The 15,990-nt window shown below is 45.7% G+C and overlaps 1 protein-coding gene across 6 annotated transcripts in view; it reads left to right on the forward strand.

Moving 5' to 3' along the window:
* The window catches only part of PTPRE (protein tyrosine phosphatase receptor type E), a 93,859-nt gene that overhangs the window by 49,217 nt on the left and 28,652 nt on the right, over positions 1 to 15,990 (forward strand). For 4 of the 6 annotated variants that reach the window (XM_088169449.1, XM_088169447.1, XM_088169448.1 and 1 more), the window contains exon 2: positions 11,746 to 11,855. In XM_088169449.1, the coding sequence (XP_088025575.1) occupies positions 11,753 to 11,855 (103 nt within the window). In that variant the 5' untranslated portion in view covers positions 11,746 to 11,752. Of the gene's footprint in view, positions 1 to 930; positions 1,067 to 7,179; positions 7,284 to 11,745; positions 11,856 to 15,990 lie in introns of those variants that run through there. The other 2 variants (XM_088169451.1, XM_088169452.1) reach the window with 2 other exon arrangements.

Genomic DNA, 15,990 nt, shown 5'->3' on the forward strand with positions numbered 1-15,990 from the left:
TTCTCCAGTCACACAGCTAAAAATCTCTATTGCTGTGCTTGGGAAGCAGCTGAAGGCTTAAAAGCAAGAAGTTTTGCAACTCAAGGGACACATGAGACATGTTAACTCCACGAAGGACACAAAGCAGAGAGGGGGAAGGCTTGGTTCCCTGGAGATCTGAGCAGCTCTGCAATGGAGCTGGAATTCCTGACCCATCCCACCAGCAAACTGACCAGCCAAGGAAAACTTTTGCTGTTAACTTTCATATTGTCAGCCTCCATTTCCATCTTCATCACTGAGAAGTTCCTTCTAGCTTTAAATCTGGCCAAGCAATGGATTTGACTCTGAAGAACGTGCCAAAGGCTCTGCTGCTTCACTTTTCTTCCCAGGTATCATCCCTGCGGGGTGTCCCTGGTGCTGGTCCCTGCCTGTGGGGCTCTGTGTCTGCAAGGACCTGGTGTGGAGGAGCTCAGGACAGTCAGGAGTGAGCTGGTGCCTCTGCACGTGTTTATGAGTGATGCTGGCACCAGCAGCAGTGTGACAGCTCCCCATGCACACTTAAATCCATCATTCAAGCCGAGCACTCCTTTCACGGTTTGGGTTGAGATTTCTGCAGGGCAGAGCCGTGCTGGACTCTGGATACACCTGTGAGCTTTCCAACCTGCTCTGCTGAAAACTTTAAGCCACAGCCCTGCTGCCCTCCCTCCTTCCTTCCTTCCTTCCTTCCTGTGTTGCACCTCTTGACGTGCTGGAGTGAATTCTCGCACATCCAGTTGTGTGTTCTCCTTTTCTGTCTCTGAACAGTCAGGCAAGGCACACTTCTGCTTTTGCTTTTCCCTTCCTCCCCTTCTCTCCTCCAAAATGAAACTGCTGCTGAAACACAAGCGTTCAGTCTGGCCATGATGCAGCATAAAACTCTTCTGTGAGTATTTCCCCTTGGCTGTAATTAGTTTTTGTGTTCAAGGAGCAATTTGAAACATTCATCCAGAGCCATTACAAGGGAGCATCTGTGTGAGGACACATTTTGTGCAGCTGAGGAGCAGAAGGGCCGCTGGGACGGAACCAAAGGCAACTTCTCAAGTTAATTGTAAGATTTTTATTGGTGTTTCACTCCACTGCTCAAGGGTTTCTCGTGCGAATCAATGGCACACTGCCTAATTTATGTGTGAGCCCTGCTTGAAAAGCAGCCCAGATTGATTTGCTGACGGTGCACGGGGAAAGGTGACCCTAATTTGTGACTTCAGCAGGCCTGTTGGGACAGGGGGGTGCTGGAAACTTGGGAAAATAGAACTGCAGGTTTTTACTTGGGCTTGAAAAGTTCCCCATCCCTGTTCAGTAAAATGTCATTAATTTGGGGTATGGGCAGCTCTTTAGTATTATAAAATATATTGATGAGATGTTAAAACCAGTCAAAGTGGTTTTTATCTGAAATGTTTGTTCCTCTCAGATTTTCTAAGCAAATCCTGGAGCTTTGTTGCTGGTCAATGTTGAATTATTTAATTAGTGCCCTGATTAGTCTGATGAGTCTCTTTTCCTTCTCCATGTTAATGACTTCAGTCCTTTGCTGAGCTTGCAGGAGAAATAGTAAATAATTCAAAGTAGAGCCTTTCTGCAGAGACCTTTCTCAACTGAAATGAGACACAGAGGATGGACAGTGAATATACAGCAAGAGACACTTTTGGATGTGGAACAGGAGTATGAGATGGCTGTGCCATAGACCTGATAGACCACAAGTACTTGGAAAATAATCCAGTGATTTTTTTTTCCTTCATTTTCTACATAAAACCCCTCAGTGCCTTCATTGTAGCTCAGTCTCTCACAGCTTGGGCATCCCTTAACCAGGGCTGTGTCACCCTGGGGACAGTGACAGCAGCGGGGGGTGTGGAGGTGACAGCCATGGTTGGGTGTCACAGCTGCCACCACCAGCCCCGGAGTCACAACCACTTCCTTTCGCTGTGGGGACAATGACAGTGGCCAGAGCCTGGGGCTTCCTCCTGCCTCAGCAGTGACATCCTGCTGTGCCACCGCTGTCCCTGCCACTGACCTTGGGCAGCAGCCCCCACACTCACCCCTTTCACGCTGGGACTCATTATCTCGATAGAGTTTTGTCTGTGCTGAGCCTCTTGTCTCGAAACTTTCGAGTGTCTTTTAGGTTTTTGCCTCTGATCTCGAATTCCCAGTGATTCGGGGGTAGGGATTGACAGAGCGAGCTGGGGTTACCAACGAGAGCCCAGGCGATTTATAAACCTCCTGTGCCCAAAATCAGCCAGGCTTTTTCTGCCACACTCTTTTTGAATAGATTGGCTCCTCTTTGTAGGCTCCAAAAGCTGGGCTTAGTCAGATGTTCCTCAAACCCTGCTGGGGAAGGGGGGCCAGGGCGGGCTGGCTCCTCGCTCATGATAAGCTTTGCTATATATAAAACTGCGTGGCTGGCTGCTGATAGCGCTAATGAAACCTTCTGTTAACTCTTGCACACATCAGCAGCAGGTACAGGAGGTGCCATGGCTCTCCCCAAGTCGTTTTGCTAATTGAGAGCAAGTTTTTAATTGCAGGCGCTCAGCCCCGCATTGCAGAAGCGCTGCTGCCGCAACCCCGAATGGCAGCGATGAGGAAATGGTGAAATGGCCAAAAAATGGGAATAAGTCCAAGCCCAGCTGCAGGGGAGAAGTAAAAAAAAAAACCCCACAAACTGAAAAGAGTCAGTTCTTCCTGCAAAAATGTCATAGAACAGAGATTTACCTCAGGGGATTGATTACATGAACCTGCAGAAATAGGAGGATTTAAATCCTGCAGGCAGCTAAGTCAGCCCCTCCTGGAGCTGCAGAAACATTCTGGAGCTGCAGGAATGCTTTACCAGGAGGTTTTGTTTTGCGTGGCAGCAGCTGGGTGAGAATGGCACCCGTGTGTGGAGTCACCTGCTGGCAGCTGGCATGTGACACCGAGCTTGGTTGGGGACACTGGGAGCTGCTGGAGGGATGCTGGCATCCAGCTCTGGGATTTGCTGTCCTGCTTCCCAGTTTGTGGCTGTTCTGCTCTGGCTGAAGGTGTTGTGCAGTGAATTTTGGGCTCGGGGCTGGCATTTCAGAGCAAGGCTGTCACTGCAGCCAGGAGCTGTCCCCTCTGAGCTGCACTTTGTGTCCTCACTGTGGTGCCCAGCAGTGCCTCAACCAGCAAAGGAAATCCTCTGTGGCACTGAAAGGAGAACAATCAACTTCTCACGAATTTTGTGGTTTCTGAAAAGATTTCTGGGTGTGTGGAGCTGTTGTGCTGCACCTTCACGAGATGGCCAAGCGTGGTTGGGTTTGTGTGTCCCCAAGGGAAACGTTCCTGCTCTTGAGAAGGCTGGAGGTGGGTGAAGGAACAGATGGAGAAGTGCTGGGTTCGCTCTCCTCATCAGCAAAGGGTGATGGAAAGGCTCCTGCCCTGCCTGGGATGAGCAGGGAATGGGCACCCCAAGCTGCCAGAGGCACGTGGTGACAAGGGCAGGGCTGTGACAAGGACAGGACAAAGCAGCTTTGAGTTGGAGTTGGGTGTTTTCAAAGTGGGGTGGCCTCTGGAAGCTGTGATCTGGGAACAGCTGGAGCCATCCCTGGCTTTGGGAGGTGATGATGGCTGAGGGGGCAGAGGCCAGCCCCTGACAGGGATGCTGGAGAAATGGAGATTTGGATGAGCAGTTCAAACCAAATTTCCAGGCATGGGATAGGTCCAGCCTGGGGTGAGGAATTGCCCTCGGGGACTTGTCAAGGACCTTTTCCAAACAAGCATTTTACAGCTCTGTTGGTTTTATTTAGAATTAATCCTCTTGCACTTGTGTAAGCACCTAAATAAAACATGACTCATTTAATTAATTACGCTGAAATCATGGGACTTTACAACTTCACTTTAGGTAGGAGTTATTTTATCACCTTTAATGATTAAAGCCTCAGTTCATGACGCAACACAGATGAAACTTTAAAAAATACATGATTAGGGGACTTAAAATTAATCTACTTATTTGTATTTGGGGTTGTCTTTCATAACAGAGGGAATTATAGGAAATGTGTTGAGATTTTTGGGAATATTTAAACCATTTTGTATACATCACATAGGAAACAGTGAAATAGTGTCCTCACAGTGTTGACTTTGGAATTGTATGATCACTTCAGAAATGCACCTGCTGAGTTTTTGCAGGATATTTCCTGCAAAAGCTGGTCAGGAAAAGTGCAAAAATGGGCTAAAGAAGTCTCCAAAAAGTGTTGGAGGGCAAATGTACATCTGTGAGAGAATGCATTAGTCATCCTGACCTCTTTTATTGCAGCATGAAAACAGCTTTGACTTTGAAAATGTTTTTTTTTTCTCTCTCTCTCTCAAGCAGCTCATTCCATTTTTTTTTTGTGTGCACTTTTCCTAACGTGGACACCCTGTGCTGGACACTGAGGAAATCACCCCTGGAATCCTGGGGGGGCAGTTTGGGCTCCTTGTGACAAGAAGGACATGGAGCACATCCAGGGAAGGGAGCAGAGCTGGGAAGGGGCTGGAGAATTCCTGAGGGAGCTGGGAAGGGGCTCAGGCTGGAGAAAAGGAGGCTCAGGGGGGCCCTTGTGGCTCTGACAGGAGGGGACAGCCGGGGGGATTTGGGATCTGGGAACAGGGACAGGAGGAGAGGGAACGGCCTCAGGGTGGGCCAGGGGAGCTCAGGGTGGATTTTTGGGAAAATTCCTCCATGGAAAGGTTTGTCCAGCCCTGGCACAGCTGCCCAGGGCAGTGCTGGAGTCCCCATCCCTGGAGGGATTTAAAATCCATGTGGATGTGGCACCTGGGGACATGGGGCACTGGTGGCCTTGGCAGTGCTGGGAATGGTTGGACTCTATCTCAGAGAGTTTCCAACCTAAAAGTTTCCATGATTCTGTGATGGAGTTCTTTGATCTGACAGCTGCCTATTCCAAGGCTGACCTGTGTAGTTTCAGATACAATATCCCAATATCTTCACAGCCCTTGCATTGCTTCATTCAGAGCCACTCAGGCATGGAAAAGAAATCTCTCATTTTTTTTCTTTTTTTTTTTTCCCTTAATTCACAGAATTGTGGGGTTGCAGATAAGCCAGATATGCAATATATGAGCAGGCAATGTATATTTTCCCAAATTAAAGCTGCAGAGCCTTAATTTTATATCTAATTTATAATTTATTGTATAATTTTATATGATGCTCCTGGTTTTAATTCAGTTTACGTCACAGAATATCAACACAACTGCTTTGAGTAAACCTGGTGAGCAAAGAAGAGGAGGAAATAAAAGAAAAGCACTGTCACCCTCAGTGCTGCTGCCTCCTGGTGACCACGGAGGAATTGGGGTTGGAAGGGACCCTTGAAGCTCCAGCCCATCCCCTCCGGGGTGCATTTGTAGAAACCCCATTGATTGAAAAATCCGCCCCCCACGAATCACTTTTCAGGTGAGAAAGTCACTTTGTAAGGGTGGCATGTCACCACCAGTGTCAGCTAATCCTGGCTGCAGCAGCCCTGTTAATGCAGTGCTTAATCTGCCGGTGACAACCCGTGATTTATATTCCCAGGAGATCCCAGCCTTGCTAATTGAAATGGATTGGAACTCGTGTTCTCCATGATAGGCTGGGTTTGGAGAATTCAGGATGCTGGGAAAGACACACAGAAATAGCTGAACTGGGTAGAATTTAAAGATGAGTGTTACAAAAGAGGTAATTCTTGTCTGCATTCAGGTATTTCTCTTTAAATATTTTTTTTTTTTTTAACAAATAATGGATTTGCCACATCTGCTGACCTCTTTCTTCTTCTATGGAAATCAAAGCAAATATAATAATTTGTCCACCTGAATCAGACACAAAGTGACTAAATAAGTGAGACAGTCTATCAAGCTTGATTATTCCAAATGGAAATTGATTTTATTCAGTTAATTGGTGCTTTGCCTTGCTTGGTCTCTTATGTGTAAATGATTATTCTGATTTGTAATTTTTTAATCTAATTATTGCCATCTCTTTGAAATGATCTTTACCGAGGGTATTTGTATAGAATACATGAGGAGTTTTTACAGTCAGATATAATTTTGTGGGCAGTTACATTAAATTATAGATCATTATAAAATTAAGTATTTGTCCCTTAAATTCCCTTGTTGTTTCTGACAGAGTTGGAAACAAAGCTTGCCTGGTTTTTATTTCTACAATAACCCCAACACTGAGTGTGCTGTAAACAGTCCCATTAAAAAATTATGGGATTTGTGGTGAAATTTAATGCTCATCACAGAGTGTTTTATTATTTATCACGTGGCTGAATTTTGAGGAATGTTTTCCAGATGGAGAGGTCCCTTCTTGACTTTCTTGCTGGGCTGCACTGAATGTGCACAAACATCTCCACAAACTCCATTCTTTTTTTTTTCCCCCTCTGGATTTTAGGATATCCTGAGTCTAAGAAGGAAGAATGACAAGGATTCAAAAATAAGAAAATGAAAACTCAATCTCTTTGGGTTTGTTAAAGCAATACCAAAACACGGGAATTGATCAAACTTCTGGAAATTGGATTTGGGGTTTCATGTCTAACTCAAGTAACAGATTATTATGGAATGGTTTCCCCAAGGAGGGGGAATTCTGGAAAGCTGATTGCAGCTGATGGCCCGTGGAGGATGGGGTGTCCCTGGTGAGCTCAGGGCAGCAATCCCAGTCCGGGGATGGGGATGGGAAGGGTCTGGGATCAGAGGCGTCTGTGGGACTTGGCACTTCCCAGAGCTGTTTGTCCATTTTCCTTGGGAAAACGAGGAATGGATGGAGGGTTTAACTGCAGCTGGACAGGGCTTGGAATGAGCTGGGATAGTGGGAGGTGTCCCTGTCCATGGCAGGGATGGGATGGGATGGGCTTTAGGGTCTCTTCCAGCCCAAATCAGTCTGGGATTCCTTGATTCCCTAATTCCATCTTGATGCAAGTTCCTAATTTCCCATCCCTTTGGAGAAGGGAGGAGCACTTCTCTTCCCAGTTCTTTTGTAAACACGTAATTCAAGTGATCAGTTTTCTTAGGAATGCTGCAGCATTGATTGCTTACCCTGATGACATAATGGGGCAATTAAGCCCTAACTAAGAATGAGGTCATGGGAGAGCAATTCCAGTTAAACTGTAACCTGGCACTGCCTGGGATGGGTCAGACACAGTCCCTGGCTTTTTTTTTTTTTTTTTTTTTTTTTTTTGAAGCCAGAGCTTCAGGAAAAAGAAAACAGCTGCAATCAGCCCAACTGGAAGTTGGGAGCAGCTCCTGGTGCCTGGGATTCCAGCCAAGAAGGAGCTGCTGTGCCAGCTCACCTGCTCCAGGTAGGGGAACCCACAGGCAGCTGGGAAAACAGGCACTGGGGCTGGAGATCCTTATCAGGGAATCCCAGAATGGTTTGGGCTGGAAGGAGCCTTAGAGCCCAACCCATTCCATCCCTGGGCAGGGACACCTCCCACTGTCCCAGGCTGCTCCCAGCCCTGTCCAGCCGGGCTTGGGACAATTCCAGGCATGGGGCAGCCACAGCTGCTCTGGGAATCCTTACAGGGACCAGCAGAGTGTTGGGGTTTGTGGGTGGAAAGCAGGAAGAGAGCAAAGAGAGAGGGTGGCTGTGTCTCCTCATTCCCTTTGTGGTGTTTTTGTTGGTTTTTAAAAATAAACTACCAAATTTTTGGGGTAGGTACTTGGTCTTGGTGTGGCTGTGTCTTTGTCAGCCTACGGTGACAAGGCTTTTGTGTCTCATTTTTAATTTTGTTTTCTGAATTGATGGTGCTTATCCTTGGAAATGTGACTTTTATAGCACTGAGAGTCTGGGGCAGGACCTGAGCTCTGGGATTTGAAAGTTTTGGGGGAAAAACACAAATCCCAACAGTCTCTCCACTCTCCTCTGCGTTACCTGGGCTGTTTCTCTGATTTTTATTTTTATTTTTTTTTTATTTTTTTTTCCCTGCTTTAGGAGGATACAAGGGCTGGGTATCAGTTTAACCTGCTCTGAAGCAGCTGGTGCATCCTTAGGAAAAGGAGCAGGACTCCAGAGCTGTAGCAGGGCCACGTGGCAGGATGCAGGTTTTGTTGCTGGCCTATTTTCTCAAAGCCCAGGTTTTACTCTTGAGCTGTCAGGTCAGATGAGGATTCAGTTCTGTGGCCAAAATAGAAATTAGCCATGTGTGGTAATCCATTAATCCCTGGAAATAATGCCATTTATTCAGGTTTTGGGGAGCTGGGCTGTCCTTATGACACCTCTGGGAGGAATTGTCCAGAGGTGTCCCAGGCTGCCCTGATTCCTGAGCTGGTCCCTGTGGAATTCTTTGACATTCCAGGTGCTTTGACTCCTTGGATAGGGAAGCTGTGGCTGCCCCTGGTCCCTGGAAGTGTCCAAGGCCAGGCTGGATGGGGCTTGGAGAACCCTGGGATGGTGGAAGGTGTCCCAGAGTAGTGATAAAATAGAGAAAAAATCATCCATGGGGTTAAACCTGGAGTGCCTGAGCCATTCAGAATAGAATCATGGAATCACTGAGGTTGGGAAAAACTTCCCAAACCATCCAGTCCAAGCTGGGGCTGATCCCCAACCCAGAGCACTCAATGCCACCTCCAGGAATTCCTGGGACACCTGCAGGGATGGTGACTCCAAACCTCCCTGGGCAGCCTCTACCAATGCTTGGCCACCCTTTCCATGGAGAAATTCCTCTGCATGTCCACCCTGAGCCTCCCCTGGCAGATTTGGAGGCCAATTCTTGTCCCTTTGCTGTTTCCCTGGGAGCAGAGGCTGACCCATGCCTATCAGGGAATAAAGGCTGGGTGCAGTAGGATATGAGTCCATAAATTCACCATATTTAAAGGCAGTTCCTATTTCTTTTTCCAGCAGGGGCAGCACTTTCCCTGCAGCAGAGCTGTGTGATCACAGTTTGTCTCTCTCTGCATCTTTTCCTTTCCACTTTTATCAACAAGAGACTTTTTGTAGCACGTGGTTGTCCTTCCTTGTTGAGCCCTGCCTGTTGTCCCAGGAGAGTGTTGTTATTTTTTCCCTCCTTGTTTTACCAGGCTGGATCATGACTTTGTGCCTTTGTGGGTAAGGAAAATGTGGGAATTGCTGCTGTACCTGCAGCAGTGGGGTTTTTTTGGGGATTCAGAAAATGATATTGTTGTAGGCCTGTATGTGAAGGCCATAAATATAAATTTATGTATAAAATGAAATTCACGGTGTTTTTGTGGGATTGCAGCTCCCCATCCATCCCAGTAGGAAGAGAAGGGACAGGATGAGGAGAAAAAGCCTTGAGCTGTGCCAGGAAAGTTTAGATTGGAAATGAGGAAAAATTCCTTCATGGAAAGGTTTGTCCAGCCCTGGCACAGCTGCCCAGGGCAGTGCTGGAGTCCCCATCCCTGGAGGGATTAAAATCCACGTGGATGTGGCACTTGGGGACAGGGACAGTGTGGCCTTGGCAGTGCTGGGGAATATCAGGATTTGATGATCTTAAATTCAATTAAATTTCCAGTCTTAATTCCCTGGTTTTCTTCTTGGTCCTTTGCATCCACCTCTGCTGCAGCTCCTGAATTTCCTTGGAATTTTCCTTCCCCTCTCTTTAGGAGGTGGAAATACAAAAGGCTTTGGCCAAAACCAAAATCTCAGCATTTGCATCATCTTTGTGGCTGTGTTTATTTGTGATAAATTGTGGGACACCACAGCGTGTCCCAGCCACGCTTTATCACATCCCAGAGAACAGATTTGGGGTTCTGGCAGGGAATTGGCATCTGGAAAAGTCTCCTGACAGGGATTTGGAGAGAAGCAATGATGTTCCTTTCGCTTTCTGCTCTCCTGGAAACCTTCCAGCAACTTCAATTCTTCTGTGAGGGTTTTTTTTGGGTTTTTTTTAAGGAGCTGGATGTATTTTAAGGATGAGAGAGCAAACTCAGTGCTGCCTTGGAGAATCAGCCCCTGCCAGGATTGGTTACCTGGAATTCCAGTGGATTTCAGCAGCCTTTGCTGAGGGTGGAAAACATCCCAGCATTCAGCACCTCTTCCCTCTTAATTCCACTTTTATTCTTTTATTTTATTCCACATTCCCAAATCCTCCTTCCTTTCCCTTCCCTTCAGTTCCATGAAGTGCTGCTGTGTGTCCCAAGCTTTCTAATTATAAATATAATATAATTATAAATTGTTAATTTGGGACGTTTATATAATGCTAAAAATGATCCAGGCACAGTTTGCAGTGAGGTGTTCAACACAATTAATTGTTTAAACCCAAGAATGGGATTGGGAAAGAATGGGATTGTAAATGGGATTAGATTGTAAGACATTTAGTCTGCTTAAATTAGAAATAGTAGTAGAAGGAATTGAAGGAGTAAATTCATAGCAAGCTGGACTGGGGAAAAAAAATTAAGAAAATAAATTTTGATGCTAATAATACTTTTTTTTTTTTCTTTCTCTAATACAATGAGTGAAAAAAAATAATAACTGAGCTTCCCACCTGTGTATCCAAGGAATAGCAGCTGTGTGCTGAGGTGGAATTGACTGCTGGGTGTAGGAGCAGGCTTTGGGGAGGCTGGGAATGACTGGGAATATTTCAGGGCTGAGTAGCAGCTGGGAGAGCAGCAGAAAGGAGGTGTGAAAGTTGTTGTCACGGGTGATTTTTCTATATTTGAGCTTATCCAGGAATTATTTCTGGTGGATTATCCCACTCTACATGGAAAGGCAGGATTTTCTAATGGTTATTCTAATGACTGCCAAAATCCTGGTTTTTTTGGGTTTTTTTTAGTGTGTTGTGAGGCAGGACTGTGTAATACCCTGTGGAAATTGCACTGTTAAATTCAATGTATTACCCTGAAACAGGGAGCTCTGGTGAGCAGCATTTCCAGGGACAGAATTTTAGCAGTGGCTGCAGAGCCACCATCTGGATAAATGCTGCCATTTGTGGAAGGCACAGACTAAAGGTTGTGGGAAAATTATTTTTAAATCAAGCAGGACTGTCTAATGGCTGAGATGGGAGCCTCTCCTAATTAATCTGTTCATTAGGGATTGGCTAAATGCACCACAAATTAATAATAACATTTATTATCCACCTTGATTTAGAGAGATTGGAGTATTTCTGGAATTTCCCTGAATTAAGAGACAGCACGTTCTCATCATACTTTTCCTCCAATTTTCTTCATATTGGAAATTATTTTCTGGTCTCACCGACCCTGAAATTCTGTGTTTAGAAACGTGTGTGACAAACATTTCCCCCAGGAATTCATCCATGGAGCAGCTCACCTGTGGATAAAGGAGTCAAGTGGGATAAGGGACCTCAAAACTGTGTTAAAGAGTCTTGAAACTGTCTGGTGTTACTGGGCTGCTTGGTGGTAAAAAAAAACTTTTCCTCTTATGCCAGGGAATGACTCCCAGGATTGTTTCCTCAGTGTCCTCAGATGGCTTTTTTATTTTTTTATATATATATTTTTTTTTTATTTATTTATTATTTTAATTTTTTTTGGAGCATTTTTGCCCTGATTTCTGGTGCTGTGTGTGAACCATGGCTGAGTGTTGCCATTCTGTTGTTGGATTTTAAATCTCCTTAGTGAGTTTTTGGTGTGCACAAGTTGTATTTTCTTTTTCTTCTTGCAGCAAAGCTGAACATTCAGTGCTAAGGTGATGGGAGAGTATAAACCAGGGTTTAAATAAATTTAAATTTCAAGCAAACATTGCTTTTACTCTTAGCTTCCTTCTGCCACGAGGAAGAAAAAAAAAAACAAAAAAAACCCCATGATATTGATTTGACCTGAAAATTTATCTCCTGTTTTGCTTTCTTCCAGGTCCAGGATGGAACATTCCTGCTCGCTCCTGCTGCTCTGTGTTAGTTGGATTTTTGCACAAGCTCTGCCACCCAATGGAACTGAACTGCCCAAAACAACCACAACAACCAGTAAGGATCCCTGGGGCTGGGATGGGAATGCAGGGAGGTCCAGGTGCTTTTGTAGAGGGGAAAAAAAAGTGTTTTAATATTCCCTGTTGGGCATTTGTTTGTCTCTGGGTTTTGAAAAGAAGATCAGAGCTGTGCAGAAATAAGAGTTGGTTCTTGTGGGATTTCTGTGCTCAGGTAAAGATTTTGTTTTGTGTCACTCACCAGAATAATTTCAGATTTAGGCAAGACTTTGCCCTGCCAGCTTGCTTTTGTAGAGGGGAAAAAAGTGTTTTAATCCCCCTTTTAATTTACCCCAACATGCAAAGGAGCTGATCCAAGGATGGAGAAAATGCAAGTTTGGGAGGGGATGTGGAGGGAGCATCACTGGTGTGCACACACTGCTGTTAATTCCCTGCTCCCTTCAGGGTGGATTTGTGTCCAGGATGTTTTTGCAGGACTTTGACCCCACTAACACAGCTCTGGTTGTGCCAGCTGCCCTCTGGGTTGGGTTTGCTCGTGAGTGGTGTTGGGGTTTCACTTTCTCTTTTTTACCATGGAAGGGGAAAAGAGCAGAGGTGCAGGAGGTGCCAGGTGTGCACAGCCCCTGGGGAGCTGGGGGGGTGTGGACAGACCAGGATGCCAATTCTATACTTTAAACCAGGCTGTAGGGCTTTTTCCTCTCTTCAGCCACTTAAAGTATTTTCTTACTTACTTAAAACTATAACTTACACTTCATATCTCTGTGGCTTAATATATTTTCATTTCTCTAAAGGCTTTAATTCAACCCTTACATTCTTTTCTCTGAGGGACTCAGAGAGGTTTCTGTTTTATACACTACAACAAGACAACAGGAGGAGCAGATTTAAACACCATGAGGAACCTTCACACGGGTCCTGGGTTTTCTCCTGCCAAGACTGGAGCAGGGTGTGAGGTGCAGGTGTGCTGGGCAAGGTCCTGCCAGGTGAAGAGCAGGAGAGTTGTTGTTCCCAGAGCTGAGAGTGATGATCTCCTCCTCCACCACAGCACCTTACATTAATCCTCATTTCTGTTTGCAGAATTTCTTCTTCTTCAAACCCTCCCCAAACCATGTCCTGCCACGTGCCAGTGCTGGGGAGGGGAGGCTTCGAGGGGAGCTGGGGATTTTTGAGGAAGTGTCCAAGGTCAGGTTGGACACGGGGGTTTGGAGCACCTGGGATGGGATTTATGGTCCCTTGCAGCCCAGTCCAGGGAGGTGAAGCTCCTGGTGTCCCATATAAGCAGTGTGACCGTGTTTTGGTGACTGTTCAGGTCACTGCTGTTGACACCCAGGGTTTGATAGAAGGCTGATTTGTTGCTTTATTTGCTTTTAATCTTCCTGGGAACTTTACACCCCTGGGGAAGGAGAGGAGTCAAATGCCAGGCTTGGCTCGTGGGCCCTTGGATTGTTTTGGTTCTTGGTTTTAGTAATTTAAATGGAAATAGCAGAGATCTGGATGGGATATTGGGAATAAAATGAGGATGGGGAGGGGCTGGGATGGAATTCCCAGATTTGCTGTGGCTGCCCCTGGATCCCTGGCAGTGCCCAATGCCAGGTTGGACATTGGGCTTGGAGCAGCTGGGACAGTGGGAGGTGTCCCTGCCATGGCAGGGGTGGCACTGGATAATCTTGGGGGCCTTTCCATCCCAAACCTGTCTTTGATTCGCTGCTCATTGAGGTGTCAGCATTTGCCTTCTCCAAAATCTGATTTTTGCAGGGTGGGTGCAGCTCCTCCTGGGCACTCCCAGAGCTCAGGGAGGCAGAACAAGGGGCTCCAGCATCAGCAGTGACAATCTGAGTGTGGCTGTGCTCAGTGCTCCCAAAAGAACCAAATTATTAATAGAAATGAAGCTTTAGCCGAGGGTAAATTTGCTAATTAATCAGTTTGAAGTATCATCAAGTAGTTTTTGGTCCTTGCTTCTTGTCTGGCACCTGGAGCTGCAGAAAAACAAGTTACTAATGTTGGGTTGAATATGTCAGAATATGGGAATTGAGAAGGGGAAGTCACTTGTTGTTTTTATCACTTCCCAGAATTTTAATAACATGAGTACAAAGGGAATTTTGCCATCAGTGCTGTTCATCTCCAAAGCTTCACTCCAAATTGTGTTGAACTTGAGTCTGATAATATGGATAAGAGTAATCTGGTCATCCCTATTTTAATTAAATCTTAATTTGAGTGATATGATTCAGAAATGATTGGGGTGACTAAATTGTTTTTCCTAAACATGAAAGCCTTCCTGACTTTGCAGTGAGGCAGAGTTTTGTGTGACAGACAAGTAAGTGCACCCTGAAAATACATTGCTGCAGAAAGAGTGCCAGGATAATTGGATTATCTAATAAATGTGATAGCCATTGAACTAATGTGGCATTTTAAAATACAAAACTCAAGATTTTTGATTGAAACATAAAGAAAATTCCATTTAACAGGCTGTGGAAAGAACTAAAAGATCCAAAAAAAAAATTCAGCTTTCCTTTTGCATGCTAATTTGATGAGCGATCCCAAAAGATACTTTTGATTCTGAAAGGAACAGGTATAAATGATTTCATGTCATTATTTGAGCTGCCTTGATTTTTTTTCAAAGATGGGCTGAATTACAATGCCAGCTTTATTCTTATTTAAAACGTGCTTACCTTGTCTGGATGGGTCGATTTTTTAGCACTGCTGCCTTTTTTACTTCCTACAAGAACACCCTGAAATTGCTGCCATGAAATTGCTACCTTGAAATGAGAAAATGAGAATATTCTGTCATTAATTGCAGTACCATTTACTGGAAATTTGCCCTGATATTTACTCCAGGTGTTGAACTGCATTAAATAAATAGAAACCACAGAATGGTTTGGGTTGGAAGGGATCATCTAGTTCTGGCTTCCAAGCTAATCTTTATTAGGATTTGCATAAATAAATGTATATTTCCAGTAGAGACACCATAATGCTCTCAGATCCTTGTTTCAGCCTGTTTATTCGTGATGTTGTCCATGGCAATCCCATAACTCCTGGTAATTCAAATATTTGTAAATTCCCCAGGATTAATCATGGTCTGGATTGTTTTACTTCCTCTTGTGTTTTTACTCGTGGAGTTGTTGAAATGTGAAAGCAGCCTGGGAGCTGCAGTTGTAAACCTTTAAATACCTTTCCAAATGTTTACATTCCACGGGTATTTACTCCACGAGGGTTCCTGGTGCCTCTGAATCCTCACAATTCCTTTCCATCACTGATGTCTGAACCTCCAGAGGGAATGAATTTATCAGAGGAGTTGCAGGTTAAAAGGCAGGAAATGGAGCAGCTTTGGGGGTTCTGTTCAGTGCTGCTTTCAACTTCCACCAAGTCAGTGGGAATGTGAAAATAATCTTATTTCCCTCTCTGCTCCACTCTGGAGAGACCCCACCCAGGACAGCCCTGGGGTCCCCAGCATGGGAGGGACCTGGAGCTGCTGGGGTGAATCCAGAGGAGGCACCAAAATGTTCAGGGGGATGGAGGAAAGGCTGGGAGAGCTGGGATTGTTCAGGCTGGGCAAGAGAAACTTTGGGGTGACTTCAGTGTGGCTTTCCAGAGCCTAAAGGGGCTCCAGGAGAGCTGGGGAGGGACAGGACACAGGGAATGGCTTTAAGATGACAATGGGGTGGGTTTAGATGGGATTTTTGGGCAGGAATTGTTCCCTGGGAGGGTGGGATGGAATTCCCAGATTTGCTGTGGCTGCCCCTGGATCCCTGGCAGTGCCCAAGGCCAGGTTGGACGTTGGGGACAGTGGGAGGTGTCCCTGCCATGGCAGGGGTGGCACTGGGTGATTTTTGAGGTCCCTTCCAGCCCAAACCCTTCTGTGACTCTGTAAAATAGGTGGGAGTTCCCTGTGAGACTCATGGTGGTTTTTTCATGGAGAAAATGAGGCAGCATCAGGAAATGAGCTATGAAGGAGCAGTCTGGATCATTTAATTTGGTGTTTAAATGCCAAGGGGATGCTGTGCTGGTGGACACTCAATTCCAAGAATTAGTTTGCAAAGCAGAAGTTCAGAAATGGGTGGTTTCGGATGGGGGGTTGGACTGGGTGACATTTCGAGGTCCCTCCAGCCCAGACTCAGATTCTGTGACCCCAGTGCCAGGTGGGCTGTGCTGGCTTTGCCCAAGTGGGATTCAGCTCTGAG

The sequence above is a fragment of the Sturnus vulgaris genome, chromosome 8 (assembly GCF_052056855.1).
Source record: "Sturnus vulgaris isolate bStuVul1 chromosome 8, bStuVul1.hap1, whole genome shotgun sequence".
NCBI classification, from domain to species: domain Eukaryota; kingdom Metazoa; phylum Chordata; class Aves; order Passeriformes; family Sturnidae; genus Sturnus; species Sturnus vulgaris.